This window comes from Stenella coeruleoalba (genome assembly GCF_951394435.1).
Source record: "Stenella coeruleoalba genome assembly, chromosome: 20".
In the NCBI taxonomy this organism is placed as follows: domain Eukaryota; kingdom Metazoa; phylum Chordata; class Mammalia; order Artiodactyla; family Delphinidae; genus Stenella; species Stenella coeruleoalba.
Genome location: NC_137166.1, coordinates 12,316,615 through 12,331,119, shown reverse-complemented (window position 1 = coordinate 12,331,119; position 14,505 = coordinate 12,316,615). Strand labels below are relative to the sequence as shown.

Sequence of the window (14,505 nt, the reverse complement as noted above, 5' to 3'; positions counted from 1 at the left end):
CCAGATAGTTATAAGTTGTTGTTGTTTTTTTAAAATCTCGGTGTTTTTATTTATTTATTTGGCTGTGTTGGGTCTTAGCTGCAGCACGCGGGCTTCTATTTGTGGCGTGTGGGCTCCAGGGCGCATGGGCTCTGTAGTTTGTGGCAAGCAGCCTCTCTAGTTGAGGTGGTCAAGCTCAGTAGTTGTGGCATGCGGGCTTAGTTGCCCTGCAGCAAAAGGAATCTTAGTTCCCCAACCAGGGATCAAACTCACGTCCCCTGCATTGGAAGGCAGATTCTTTACCACTGGGTCACCAGGGAAGTCCCAGTAAGTTTATAATAATCACATTTATAATATATTTTATGTTAAGTTGTTTAAAGTGTTTAAAAGAACAAGTCACATTAAATTTTAGTTAACGTTTAATATTTAAACAACATTGTCAATAGAGAAATTAAATAATTTAGTATGAAACCACAGAAATATTACAGGTAAAATAGTTAAAATGTCACATATAAGACTTCTTTTTTTTTTTTTTAAGAGGATCTAGAGATGGCAGTCTTTTTTTAAAAAAAATAGTATATTTATTTATTTATTTTTGGCTGTGTTGGGTCTTCGTTGCGGTGCACAGGCTTTCTCTAGTTGCGTCGAGCGGGGGCTACTCTTCGTTGCGGTACGCGGGCTTCTCAATGCGGTGGCTTCTCTTGTTGCAGAGCACAGGCTCTAGGCGTGCGGGCTTCAGTAATTGTGGCTCACGGGCTCTAGAGCACAGGCTCAGTAATTGTGGCACACAGGCTTAGTTGTTCTGCAGCATGTGGGATCTTCCCGGACTAGGGCTCGAACCTGTGTCCCCTGCATTGGTAGGCGGATTCTTAACCACTGCACCACCAGGGAAGTCCTAAGACTTCTTTATTAAAAAGTAAGAAATAGCAGTTGATTGTCCACATGGTCTCCAGTAATATTAATCCAAATTCTTTAGTGTTAAGATTCATTTTTGGCTGTCCTTTCAAATATCCTACCACCCATTCCCTAATCTCCTTCCTAAAATCATTGATTAATTCAACAAATATTTATTGAGTGCCTATTTCTAACATAAATTCTTCTGGGTGCTGCTGATACAGAGGTGAGTCAACCAAGTAGACTGGGTTCCCACTGTCTTGGGGCTTATGACCTCATCATATAAACATGGCCCTCTGCACAATGAAAATACCCAACCACTACCCAGTAATGAGAATTTTCACAGGTGAAATTCTGGGTTTAAGTCATAGATTCAGGTCCCCATAAATGCTCCCAGAGTGATACTGCTATCAGTGTTAGACTTTGCTACTTTGGGACAAGAAGAGGTCCAGCAGGAACTAAAAATCCCATCTCAAACAGAATGTTAGGTCAGATATTACAAAGACTTAGAAAGGGATAACGATTAGAAAAGCTCAGAGAATGAAACATTTACAATACACAATAGAACTCCCAAGGCACCTGTAGCCTCCATAAATATACCATGGAAAATAACACATGGGCATGTTCTCTACTAGTCTGGGTTCTTTCTGAATTTCTCATGTCTGTTTCCTCTTTGGTTCCCCTAGTTTCCTTGTATTTGTTTTCAGAACTTTTGTTACTTCGTTGCCCTCTTCCTTCTCCTATTCTGCAATGTGCAACTATGGCATGGACTGGAAGCAAGGCCTAGAAAAACAAGCAAAAGAGCCTGTCTTGACCAATAATTCCCATACCTACAGGAAGTTATTTGTATTAGATGAAGAAACTCAGAAAAACCCAAGTATTCAACGAAGTTCTTCTTTCCCAGAGGTGCTTTTGCCGCCATCAAACACTTGCTATTTCCTAGAGTGTATGATCTCTACAAATTAGGTGATGACAGTCGTGGGACAGTCCTGGGTCACTACTATACTCTATTTTTACTTCTCTGCCGTACAGGCTTCAATGCAAAAATGATCTTCATAACCAAAAGGAAGTCTCTATATGGACCAATGGTTTTTGCTTAGTCTGTGGTGTAGCATCCTACTTTGGGTAGAGAGGTGGGGCCAGGCTGCAGCTCTAGGAGTGTTGATGCCAACATTGTGCTGAAAGATCAGTAAAGTGGAAATTAAAATATAGCTTTCCACTCTTTTGAAGAGTCAACCTCCCGTCTTCCTTCTAGGAAAGGCATCCCTATGTCCTGGATCTTCCTGAACAATCCCATCCCAACTTTTACTTTACTCCTTAAAATATAACTACATTTGACTTTTCTTTGGGGGGGGGGCAAAGGTGTTCATTTAGGAAAAAAAAGAAAACAAAAACCCATGAAGCTTATTTCACGTAGCACAATGCCTTTCAGGTTCATCCATGTTGTTGACTTATTTTTTATACCACTGTACAACTCTTCTGGTAAGTAAATCTACAATTAAAAAAAATGGCGGAGTAGGTATGCTGATTTTTGGTTTGGAAAATATGTTCACCATAGCTCAAAAAAAAAGTTTGGCACAATCTATAAAACAAGCTATGAGCTGAGGTACCTTCCAGAAGAGTACACTCTGCTCTTCATTCCTCTACTTATTAAGCAAACCTAAGCTAAAGATCTGTTTATAAAAGGGAAACAAATTACTTTACTATGAAACTACCCTTCACTGTGCATCTTCCTAGTAATGCTTATAAACCTTCTGCTCCACTGTTTTGCACAGAAGAGGCGATAATTCTTTTTATAAATAATGAAACTACATGGAACCTGAGGCAAGGGCAGGAGTGGACCTCAATGGCTACAGCAAGAGCACTAGCTCTTATTACTATGGCAGTGGGAGATCTTGCGGCAATGGAGGGTCTTGTAGCTGTATGAACAAACTGCTGGCTTTGAAATCCAGCTGCTTGCCTCTGACAACCCAGCGGTGAATGAGCTAAGAATACTATAAGAACCACCACAAGGAAACAGATGAAACATTTGGCCAACTTCATCTAGGCCTGAAGAAATGTTTGGTGTAATGCTCTTTATTCCAGCATTAGAGTCAGATTTGGTCTTTTTTTTAATGTTTATTTTATTTAGAGAAAAACATAACAAATCAAAGAATGAGATGGAGAAGAAAATCTTTAAAATAGCAAAATGGTTTCACGTATGAAAGTCTGAGCACAAAAACTTTTTGTGGCCCACTCTTGTGACACTCACCTTTAAAATGCTTACTAAATACTTACTGCTCATCTAGTATACAATCTATGAGGAGCCTAAACAAATGCAGGAAGCTTTTTACCCACACAAAAATGGTATTTGGGCAGGATATCTATATTCTGGCAACTGTCCAGAACTGCTCAGCATTGACAAATGGGAAACTGATGTGAGTTTCCCACAGATCCTCATTCATTCATTTTATAAATATATACTGACAAACCATTATAAACCAAGTACTAGATTGAGAATAGTGAACAGATTTGATTCATGCCCTCAGGGAGCTAACAGTCTAGTGAGGGAGCAGAGAGGTGAAAAAATAAAATATACAAGAAAATCCATGTAATTACAAATTGAGGTAAGTGCTACAAAAGAAAAGAATGTTTTGTAAGATTCTTTTGTTAGAAAAGGGGCTATGAGAGATAAAGACAGTGGGAACCAAATTTAGATTGAAGAAGTGTCTCCTGAGGCTCTTCTCCCCTCTAAATAAATGTACCTAAAATAATTTTTAAAAATCTATTATTTTAAGCACCTTTCTGCCAGAAGATAAGGGCTTTATTTAATAATTTACTTTTTAAAAAATGGTAATCAATGTACAAGGCACAACATTCAAAAAGTATTTGAAAATATGTCTCCCTCCCTTCTCTCTCCTGTCTTCCAGTTACCAAATCCTGTCTCCCCTGAGACAAATACTGTTATTAGTTGCCTAAGTATCTTTCTAGAGATAATACTAAACTAAATGTAAAACAAGGCCATTCTTCTGAATTCTTTTTTTTTGTTTTGGAAAATATACTTATTTTCCATAAAAATGTTAGTTTTACTAACATGTAATGAGTTTATTACTACTTGAAAATAAATGTTTTAAATTTCTTAGTTTTAATTTCTAATACAGTAACAGATATCAAAAGCTCTTTGGGTTCTCAGTAATTTTTAGGAATGTAAAGAAGTCCTAAGACCAAATAGTTTGAGAACCACTAATCTAGGCATTTATAAATGTACGTCAATTGTTCACTTTTAACCCTACTAAACCCTGGTCATCTACTGTATCATTTTTCTTAAATACATCTTTATTGGAGTATAATTGCTTTACAATGGTGCGTTAGTTTCTGCTTTATTACAAAGTGAATCAGCTATACATATATATATATCCCCACATCTCCTCTCTCTTGAGTCTCCCTCCCACCTTCCCTATCCCACCCCTCTAGGTGATCACAAAGCACCAAGCTGATCTCCCTGTGCTATGCAGCTGCTTCCCACTAGCTATTTTACATTTCGTAGTGTATATATGTCCATGCCACTCTCCCTTTGCCCCAGCTTCCCCTTCCCCACCACCCGTGTCCTCAAGTCCATTCTCTGTCTGCGTCTTTATTCTTGCCCTGCCACTAGGTTCATCAATACCATCTTTTTTTTTTTTTTTTTTATCGTTTTGGTAAATGTTTTACAGTGTGTTTTGAGTATATTGGCAATGAGATGGAAACCAAGTTACTTACTTGCGGCTACAATGTGCTGTGGGTTATTTGGCCATCAACACAACACAAATTTCACCACGGTGACTGGCTAGTTGTTTTTCTATAGCACCTTAAACATTTAATGTATTAGTATGTAGTACTACTCAAAGCCCATAAAGAATTTTCAGAAAGTAATTATAATGTATATGTCATAGCTGAAGGTTTTTTTTTGCTTTTTTGTTTTTTTTGGCCATACCATGTGGCAGGTGGGATCTTAGTTCCCCAACCAGGGATCGAACCCGCACCCCCTGCATTGGAAGCGTGCAGCCTTAACCACTGGACCGCCTGGGAAGTCCCTGTCATAGATGAAGCTGAATGGCAAGGTTAAACACATACCTGTGGTAGGAGAGTAAAGAGAGAAGCTATTTTTAAATGAAATAACACAGTAATAGTGGAGTGTCTTTTTTGGACTAACCCTCCCACAGTCAGGTAACAATGATAAACTCTGGACAAAACATGAAAAACAAGTATTTAAAGGCACTGAAGAGCAACAAAAACCAGGCAGACATTGGAGTGGAGTCAAATGCCAGAAGAAGGGAGGCGGCTGAGAGAGCCCAGTTATATTGCTTTGCCTGTGGGCACGCGCCAGTCCCTGTGGCATGGAGTGGCTACAACTCAAGCGGAAAACTGCATTTTCATGGCAGAACTGCCCAAGTCAAAAGCACATGATTACACTCTACCTACTTGCAAAGAAGGAACCAGCAACAGGAATATTCATGACAGTATTTTCTTCTCTCTATTATAAACACAAGATGCTCAAAATAATAGCTATAGGGCTTCCCCAGTGGCACAGTGGTTAAGAATCCGCCTGCCAATGCAGGGGACACGGGTTCGAGCCCTGGTCCGGGAAGATCCCACAAGCTGTGGAGCAACTAAGCCCCGTGCACCACAACTACTGAACCAGCGCTCTAGAGCCTGCGAGCCCCAACTACTGAGCCCACGTGCCACAACTACTGAAGCCCGCGTACCTAGAGCCCATGCTCCGCAACAAGAGAAGCCACCACAATGAGAAGCCTGCACACCGCCACAAAGAGTAGCCCCTGCTCACCACAACTAGAGAGAGCCCACGCGCAGCAACGAAGGTGCAACACAGCCAAAAAAAAAGCTATAAGAAGAGTCTGACCAAGAGCTAAGAATCCTCAAATAAATAAAAAGAAAAGTGAACACAATCTAGTGGTAACAAAATTCAGATATATATGGTTTTTATATTTTTTCACGAATAACTCAACACTGGCAGGAGGCACACACCGGCAATTTCAAGCCTCCAGCCAGGAGTGCTGACTAGCCTCAACAAAGTGTCAACTTACTGCCAAAGGACCCAGATCAGTGGAACTTTCCAGTTCTCTAAGGAAGCAATATATAGTTGCCTGCAAAATGGTTCCAAAATCCAATCATAACTAGAAATTTTAAAAAGACTCAGACCAGGCTCTGAGCATCAAATAACTTCATGAAAGAATCAACAGAAAATCTAAGAGCAGCACTCTAGTTGTGCCTCAATCCAGGGTTTAAGATCTGGAAATAATTCTACTTTTTAAACTGCTTGCAAAGTTCATTCAACTTTTCCTTCCAGGGACTTCCCTGGCAGTCCAGTGGTTAAGACTCCACGCTTCCACTGCAGCGGGTGCAGATCTGAACCCTGGTCAGGGAACTACGATCCCACACACTGTGCAGAGCAGCCAAGAAATTTAAAAAATAAAACAAGACAAAAACTTCCTTCCAGGTTTTGTTTCATGGAAAAATACAATAAAATCATCATATGTTAACAAAAGGAGTGCTAACTTTTATTCCTGGCACTCTGTACCCCACAAATTTAAAAGAACACACACATTCAAACACCCTTCAAAAGGCTTTTTGAATCCTAAATAAGCCAGAACATTTGTCAGGGAAGGGGAAAATAAAAGCCTCAGCAAGGAAACATTTTAGTTCCAAAATTCTAAAGGCAAACTGCTAACTGAAAAGGGAAATTAACTTTACCAGTCTTAAGATAAAGTTCATGACCTTGCTGTTTTAAAGGAATTCCTAGGCATGGAGTCAGATCACAGACTCAATTCCCAGTTTAGGAACTGAAACAATTCTGGCCTGGAGATAAAACGCTGATGAATTGCTTGACACACCTCTGCTGGAGCAGCTGCTCCCATCTGTCCACTTCCCTCCCTTCCTCTAAAAGCTACTTCAAGGTCTGGATTTATCAGTTACATGTGCTAATTGAAAAGAAGGCACATTTCCCAGGTCACATTTATGGAAATAACATGCTGGCCCATTTCAACACTCACAAACAGATGTTAAACCGACCAAAGTATATTTAAATAATCTCATCTCACTTGTTCTTGCTAACGCTTACTAATTGGTTCTCTTATGGGACTTTCTTCCCACAAAATGACTGGCCATATACTAAGTTTTATAAATATTAGGAACGTTGTTTTGCTCAGAAAAAAAGGAAAATAATTGCAGAAGAGAAGAGCTTTTCAAAAGAACTTTTACACAGTGGGCATTAAAAACTCTCCTAAGCCAAGGCACAGAATTCTGGCTTCTTTTTCTTTGTGACCCTCCATCCAGCCTAAACTTGCTGTGTAACTAACTGATCATGAACAAAAGAGAGGCAGTTTGAACTCCAGCAGGAGAAATACACTGTATTTAAAGGGTCTGCTCCCCTAAGACTGTTCTGATTAGAGGTCTGAAGCCATTTTGTCCTTTACAAGGGAACCCTGACTTCCTCTACACAATTCACCCATCCTAGCTGCGATAACCATTTCTACTTGAGAAGAAAACGCTAATGAGTTTTTATCACCTTTCTAAATATGAAGCAGTGTCTACAAACACACTATTTACCAAAAAGCAAAACGGTAGGGCTTCCCTGGTGGTGCAGTGGTTGAGAGTCCACCTGCCGATGCAGGGGACACGGGTTCGTGTCCCAGTCTGGGAAGATCCCATGTGCCGCGGAGCGGCTGGGCCCGTGAGCCATGGCCGCTAAGCCTGTGCGTCCGTCCGGAGCCTGTGCTCCGCAACAGGAGAGGCCACAACAGTGAGAGGCCCGCGTACCACAAAAAAAAAAAAAAAGCAAAACGGTAAATAAACTAAATGTCCCTATAGGGAAATGGTTGTATAAATTACAGAACATCTAATACAGAACACTATGCAGCCATTAACAGGAATATCAGATAAATCTATCAATACAGGCACTAACATGATATGTGTCAGTGGGTATTTATGTTTTTAAGCAAAAATGACAAATTTCAGGAAAACAGGCTTGGATGACTCCATTTTTGTAAGTAAAACTACCTTTTATATGTGAAAAAAAAATTCCCAGCACAGATACAAAGATTACTAAATGCTTAGGGAAAAGTCTAGAACAGAGCTATTCAATTGAAATATAATGGAAACAACAAATGAGAGTCACATGTATAATTTAAAATTTTATAGTATCCATATTAAAAATGTAAAAGTGAAGTGAATTTTAATCATTTATTCTATTTAACCCAATAAATTAAAAATGTTACCATTTCAATAATGAAATTGGTACAAAAATTGAGATAGTTTGCTTATTTTTTTCTTACTAACTGTTCAAAAATTAGTGCATACATTACACTTAAAACACATCTCAATTTAGACTAGCCACATTTTAATGCTCAGCAGCCACATATGGTTAGTGAGGACTGTACTGGACAGAGGAGGCCTAGAAAGAGAAACATCAAACTATTAACTTTCATTTTGTTTTCTATATTTTTCTGCATTGTTTGAATTTTTTAAGCAACTGTTTAAATATAAAAATAATCAAGACATCAAAAACCTAAACATACAAGCCAGAATGATACGGGTTCTTTAAAAAAAAAAAGGAAAGAAGGAAAGGAGAAATTACCTCAACCTCAGGATAGGTAGACTTCTTAGGACACAAAAAGCACTAACCATAAAAGAAAAAATAAGAGATAAATTTGAACAAAATTTAAAATTTCTGCTCATCAAAACACACCATAAAAAGAAATACTCAATAATAGCATTTATATCTGACAAAGCACACATATCCAGAATATATAACGAACTCCTACAATTCAACAACAAACTGACGAACAACCGAATAAAAAATGAGACTGGAGGAGACATTTCATAAAAGAATATATACAAATGGCCAATAAGCACATGGAAAGACGTCAGTATTATCAGTTTTCAGAGCAATGCAAATGAAAACTGAAGGAAATACCATTTCACACCCACTAAAATAAAGACTGACAAAACCAAACACGTACCAGGATATGTACCAAGTGGAACTCTCATACACTGCTGGCAGGAATATAAAATAATACAATCATTTTGGAGATCTGTTTGGCAGTCTGTTTTTACATTAAACACACATCTATCCTATGACCTAGAAATCCTATTCCTAGGTATTTATTTACCCAAGAGAAATAAAAACATATGTCTTCAAAAAGATTTGGAAACAACCCGTCAACAGGTTGGATAACCTGGTATATTCTCATACAATGGAAATAAAAAGGAATGAATATGACACAGCAGCTTGGGTGAGTCTAAAACACATTATGCTGAGTAAAAGAAGCCAAGCACAAAAGAGTACACAACATATTTGATTTATATGAAGTTCTGGAGTAGGAAAACTAATCTATCATTAATAAAAATGAGTGGTTGCCTGGGGCAGAGGGTGTGAGGGGGCTGGGGAAGAGAACCAACTAGAAAAAGGCATGAGGAAGCTTTCTGGGGTGATGGAATCATACTACACCTTATTTCAGGTGGTGGCTACATGGATATATACAATCATTAAAACTCACTGAACTGACACTAAGGCTCCTGTGATAACTAACCTATTCCCTGTCAAAAAAGTCAAATGTTATGGGGAACCAAAAAGCACTCAATAGATGCTGTTTAATACATCTTCAGAATAGATGAAGACTGAGGAAATAATGAAGCTTGGAATACGGGGAATTATCACTAAAATGTTCTCTACAATTCCTCATGTGAGTCCACATGAATCTCTTCAACGTATTTTCTTCTAGTTTTATTATTTATAAATGAGATGAAGGGATGCTAACCACAACTAAAATGATATCCTATCTCTCTGCAATCTTGCCTTATTTATATCTCACCCCTTTCTTGAATATTTTCAATGTATATCCATATAATAAAGCATCTAGCTGAAATAACAAAAAAGAAAAGAAAAAAGATGGCAAAGAAGTGAAGAAACTAAATATGAGAAAAGATAGAGAAAGGACTTCCTGTGTTCAAGTACAATCTAGTCAATTTAGTTCGAAAGAAGGAAAAACATGAAGCCATTAAATATGCTCATAATTGAAAGTCAGGGAAATCTTTCAAAAAGTCTTTTCCCCACTGGCCATCCCCAGTTCATTCAGTTCTTTTTTTTTTTTTTTCTTGCAGTAAAAGCTGTAAGAAAGTCCCTGAAAGCAACAAAGAGGTAGTCACCCCAAATTGTCTTAGCAATAAGTTGGATATTGTGCCAAGTGACAGAATGTTTAGCTCATGTCTCTATAACATCTCCTACATCTACTCCATTTACTGCAGCACACAGCAACTTCGCTGGCAGTCACCAGCCACAGCCTGAACACTTTAATAATGGTGCATATTATACAGCAAAATCCCTTAGGTACATTTTAACCCAGCACCTATGCTAAATGGAGAAAACCACCAAACAGTTATCCAAAAGGAAACACAAAGTTAAGTGCAGGAAAGGCTGAGGGAATACCATGTACTTCTTGACTAGAAAACAAGGCTTCCAGGCACATATCAGAGCTTTTGCTCACTCTGCAAAGATGTGCATTGTGCTGACTTCCCTGGGGAAGCAGTGGTTAAGAATCCGCCTGCTAATGCAGGGGATACGGGTTTGATCCCTGGTCTGTGAAGATCCTACATGCCGCGGAGCAACTAAGCCTGTGCGCCACAACTACTGAGCCTGTGCTCTAGAGCCCGTGAGCCACAACTAATGAGCTCATGTGCCACAACTACTGAAGCCTGCACGCCTAGAGCCCGTGCTCCACAACAAAAGAATCCACCACAATGAGAAGCCTGCGCACCGCAGTGAAGAGTAGCCCCCGCTTGCCACATCTAGAGAAAGCCCACATACAGAAACAAAGACCCAACGCAGCCAAAAAAAAAAAAAAAAGTATATTCCCTTAAGATGTGCATTGTGAAATGTATTGCTGTGGAAACAACACTTCTACAAGAGGACAAGTCAACCTCAAATAAAGGAAATAGCAGGAGTGGTGAAATAAGTTTTGTGTAATGAGTAAGGAACTTCCCACATGTCTATGCTTGAAGTATGGCAATGATTAAGCTGAAATGAAATGTCATTCTAATCACATAACAGACATTACAGTCTGTTTCCGGGGTCAGTTACTTGCTGAACACAAGCTTGTGGAACCAAAAACACTCTGCTTTTAAGATTAAGACTGAGAGGAGAGGGGCTTCCCTGGTGGCGCAGTGGTTAAGAATCCTCCTGCCAATGCAGGGGACACGGGTTCAAGCCCCAGTCTGGGAAGATCCCACATGCCATGGAGCAACTAAGCCTGTGTGCCACAACTACTGAGCCCACGTGCCACAACTACTGAAGCCCACACACCTAGAGCCCGTGTTCCGCAACAAAAGAACACACCACAATGAGAAGCCCGCGTACCACATCAAAGAGTAGCCCCAGGGCTTCCCTGGTGGCGCAGTGGTTGAGAGTCCGCCTGCCGATGCAGGGGACAAGGGTTCGTGCCCCGGTCCGGGAGGATCCCACATGCCGCGGAGCGGCTGGGCCCGTGAGCCATGGCCGCTGAGCCTGCACGTCCGGAGCCTGTGCTCCACAACGGGAGAAGCCACAACGGTGAGAGGTCCGCGTACCGCAAAAAAAAAAAAAAAAAAAAAGAGTAGCCCCAGCTTGCCACAACTAGAGAAAGCCCACACACAGCAACAAAGACCCAATGCAGCCAAAAATAAATAATAAAAAAAAAAAAAAAAAAAAAAAGATACCAGGCTTTGCAAGTGTCCACAGGACACATACCAAGCTAGGCCATATCCAGGGCCATAAAACTAATGTCAACAAATTTAAAAGAGGTGAGGGGGACGGACTTCTCTGGCGGTCCAGTGGTTAAGACTCTGTGCTTCCACTGCAGGGGGCATGGGTTAGGTCCCTGGTCAGGGAGGTAAGATCCCGTGTGCCACATGACGTGGCTTAAATACATAGATAGATAGATTCATAGATAGATCAGAACAGCAATCAATCAATCAATAAATAAAAGAGGTGAAATCAAAAGGAGTGTGTTCCTTAACAACAATGCAATCAAATGAGAATCAACAACAGAAAGACAACAGGAAAACCTCCAAACACATGGAAACGAAACAATACACTTCTAAATAATGCATGCGTCAAAGAGGAGGTCTCAAGGGAAATTTAAAAATATATTGAACTGAATGAAAATCAGAATACAGCATGACAAAATTCATGGGGTACAGCTAAAGCAGTGCAGGAGGGAAATTTGTAGTACTAAATACATACATTATAAAGAGGGAAAGTCTAAATCATCAATCTAAAGCTCTCACCTCAAAAATCTAGTAAAAGAAGAGTAATATAGGGACTTGCCTGGCGATCCAGTGGTTAGGACTCTGCGCTCTCACTGCTGAGGGCCTGGGTTCAATCCCTGGTCGCGGAACTAAGATCCCACAAGGGGTGCAGCGTGGCCAAAAAAAAAGAGTAATATATATGCAAAGCAAGAAGAAGTAAGGAAATAATAACAAGCAGAAGTCAATGAAATTGAAGACAGAAAGACAATAGAGAAAAAAAATCAAGGAAACAAAAAAAGAGCTACTTCTTTGAAAGGATCCGTAAAATCAACAAACCTCTAGCAAGATTAACAAAAATAGAAGACACAAATTACAATACTGGGAATGAAATCGGTTATCACTACAAATCCCACATACATCAAAGGAATAATAAGACAATGCCACAAAGAACCCTACCCACATAAATTTAACAACTTAGACAAAAATGGGCCAATTCCTCTAAAAACACAAACTACCACAACTCACCCACTATGAAAGAGATAATTTGACAAGCCCTATAAATATTAAGGAAATAGAACTTAAAAGAAAATCTCTAGGCCCAGATGGTTTCACTGGAGAATCTACCAAACATTTAAACAAGAATTAACATCAGTTTTACACAATCTCTTCCAGAAAACAGAAAAGATGGGAACACTTCTCAAATTCACCTTATGATAGCAAAACCAGATAAAGAGAGTAAAGAAGAGAAAACAAACACCAACATTCCCTCATAAATCCTTAACAAAATATTAGCCAATAGAATTCAATTATATTATATTATATATATATATATATATATATATACACACACACATATATATATATATAAAGAATTATACACCATGACCAAGTGGGGTTTATTCCAGGGATAAAAGCTCAACATTTGAAAATTAATCAATGTATACTAGCATAAGGACAGATATATACATCAACAGAACAGAACCCAGAGATAAACCTAATTAAGGTCAATTAATTTTTGACCAAAGTACCAATACAATTCAAAGGGGAAATACCTTTTTTCAAAAATGGTAACAACTGAAACAACTAGATATCCACAGGCAAAGAAGGAAGCTGGACTCCTACATCATACCATACACAAAAATTAACTCAAAATTATGCAAAACCTAAATGTAAGCACTAAAGCTATAAAACTTTTGGAAGAAAACATAAGCATTAATATTTGTGATCTTGGGTTAGGCAACAGTTTCTTAGCTAAGACACCAAAAGCACAAGTGACAAAAAAATAACAAAGATTAAGGATTTCATTAAAAAAAAAACACACACACACAACTATGCTGCGAAGGACATGAAAGTGAAAAGATAACCCACAGAATGAGGGAAAGTATTTATAAATAATATATCTGATAAGAAGCCTGTATTTAGAATATATAAAGAACTCTTACAACTCAATAATAAAAAGACAACACAATTAAAAATGGGGAATGGGGCTTCCCTGGTGGCACAGTGGTTAAGAATCCGACTGCCAATGCAGGGGACGTGGGTTCGAGCCCTGGTCCGGGAAGATCCCACATGCCACATAGCAACTAAGCCCGTGCACCACAACTACTGAGCCTGCACTCTAGAACCCACGAGCCACAACTGTTGAAGCCTGTGCACCTAGAGCCCATGCTCTGCAAAAAGAGAAGCCAACGCAATGAGAAGCCAGCACACTGCAACAAAGAGTAGCCCCCGCTCACTGCAACTAGAGAAAGCTCACGTGCAGCAACGAAGACCCAATGCAGCCCAAAATAAAATAAATAAAATAAATTTATTAGGGGCTGCTCTAGTGGCGCAGTGGTTAGGAGTCTGCCTGCCAATGCAGGGGACACGGGTTCAAGCCCTCATCCAGGAAGATCCCACATGCCGCAGAGCAACTAAGCCCGTGAGCCACAACTACTGAGCCTGTGCTGTAGAGCCCAAGAGCCACAACTACTGAGCCCATGTGCCACAATTACTGAAGCCCGCTCGCCTAGAGCCCATGCTCCGCAACAAGAGAGGCCACCGCCATGAGAAGCCTGCACACCACAATCAAGAGTAGCCCCCACTCGCTGCAACTAGAGAAAGCCCGTGCGCAGCAACGAAGACCCAACACAGCCAAAAATAAAATAAATAAATTTATTTAATAAATAAATAAATTTATTTTTTTTAAAAATGGGGAACAGATTTGAATAAACTTCTCAAAAAAAGATATACAAATGGCTAATAAGCACATGAAGATGATCAACATTACTAGCCACCTGCGAATTGCAAATCAAAATTACAATAAGACAGCACTTCACACCCCCAAAGATGGCTATGATCAAAAAGACAGTGCTGCTGAGGATGTAGAAAATA

At 39.5% G+C, this 14,505-nt stretch overlaps 1 protein-coding gene across 6 annotated transcripts in view; it reads right to left on the bottom strand.

Moving 5' to 3' along the window:
- The window catches only part of CFDP1 (craniofacial development protein 1), a 138,166-nt gene that overhangs the window by 69,485 nt on the left and 54,176 nt on the right, over positions 1-14,505 (bottom strand). The window contains exon 6 of one of the 6 annotated variants that reach the window (XM_079908556.1): positions 79-883. The exons of 4 other annotated variants lie outside the window; for them this stretch is intronic. In XM_079908556.1, the coding sequence (XP_079764682.1) occupies positions 751-883 (133 nt within the window). In that variant the 3' untranslated portion in view covers positions 79-750. One more of the 6 variants, XM_079908560.1, reaches the window with a different exon arrangement.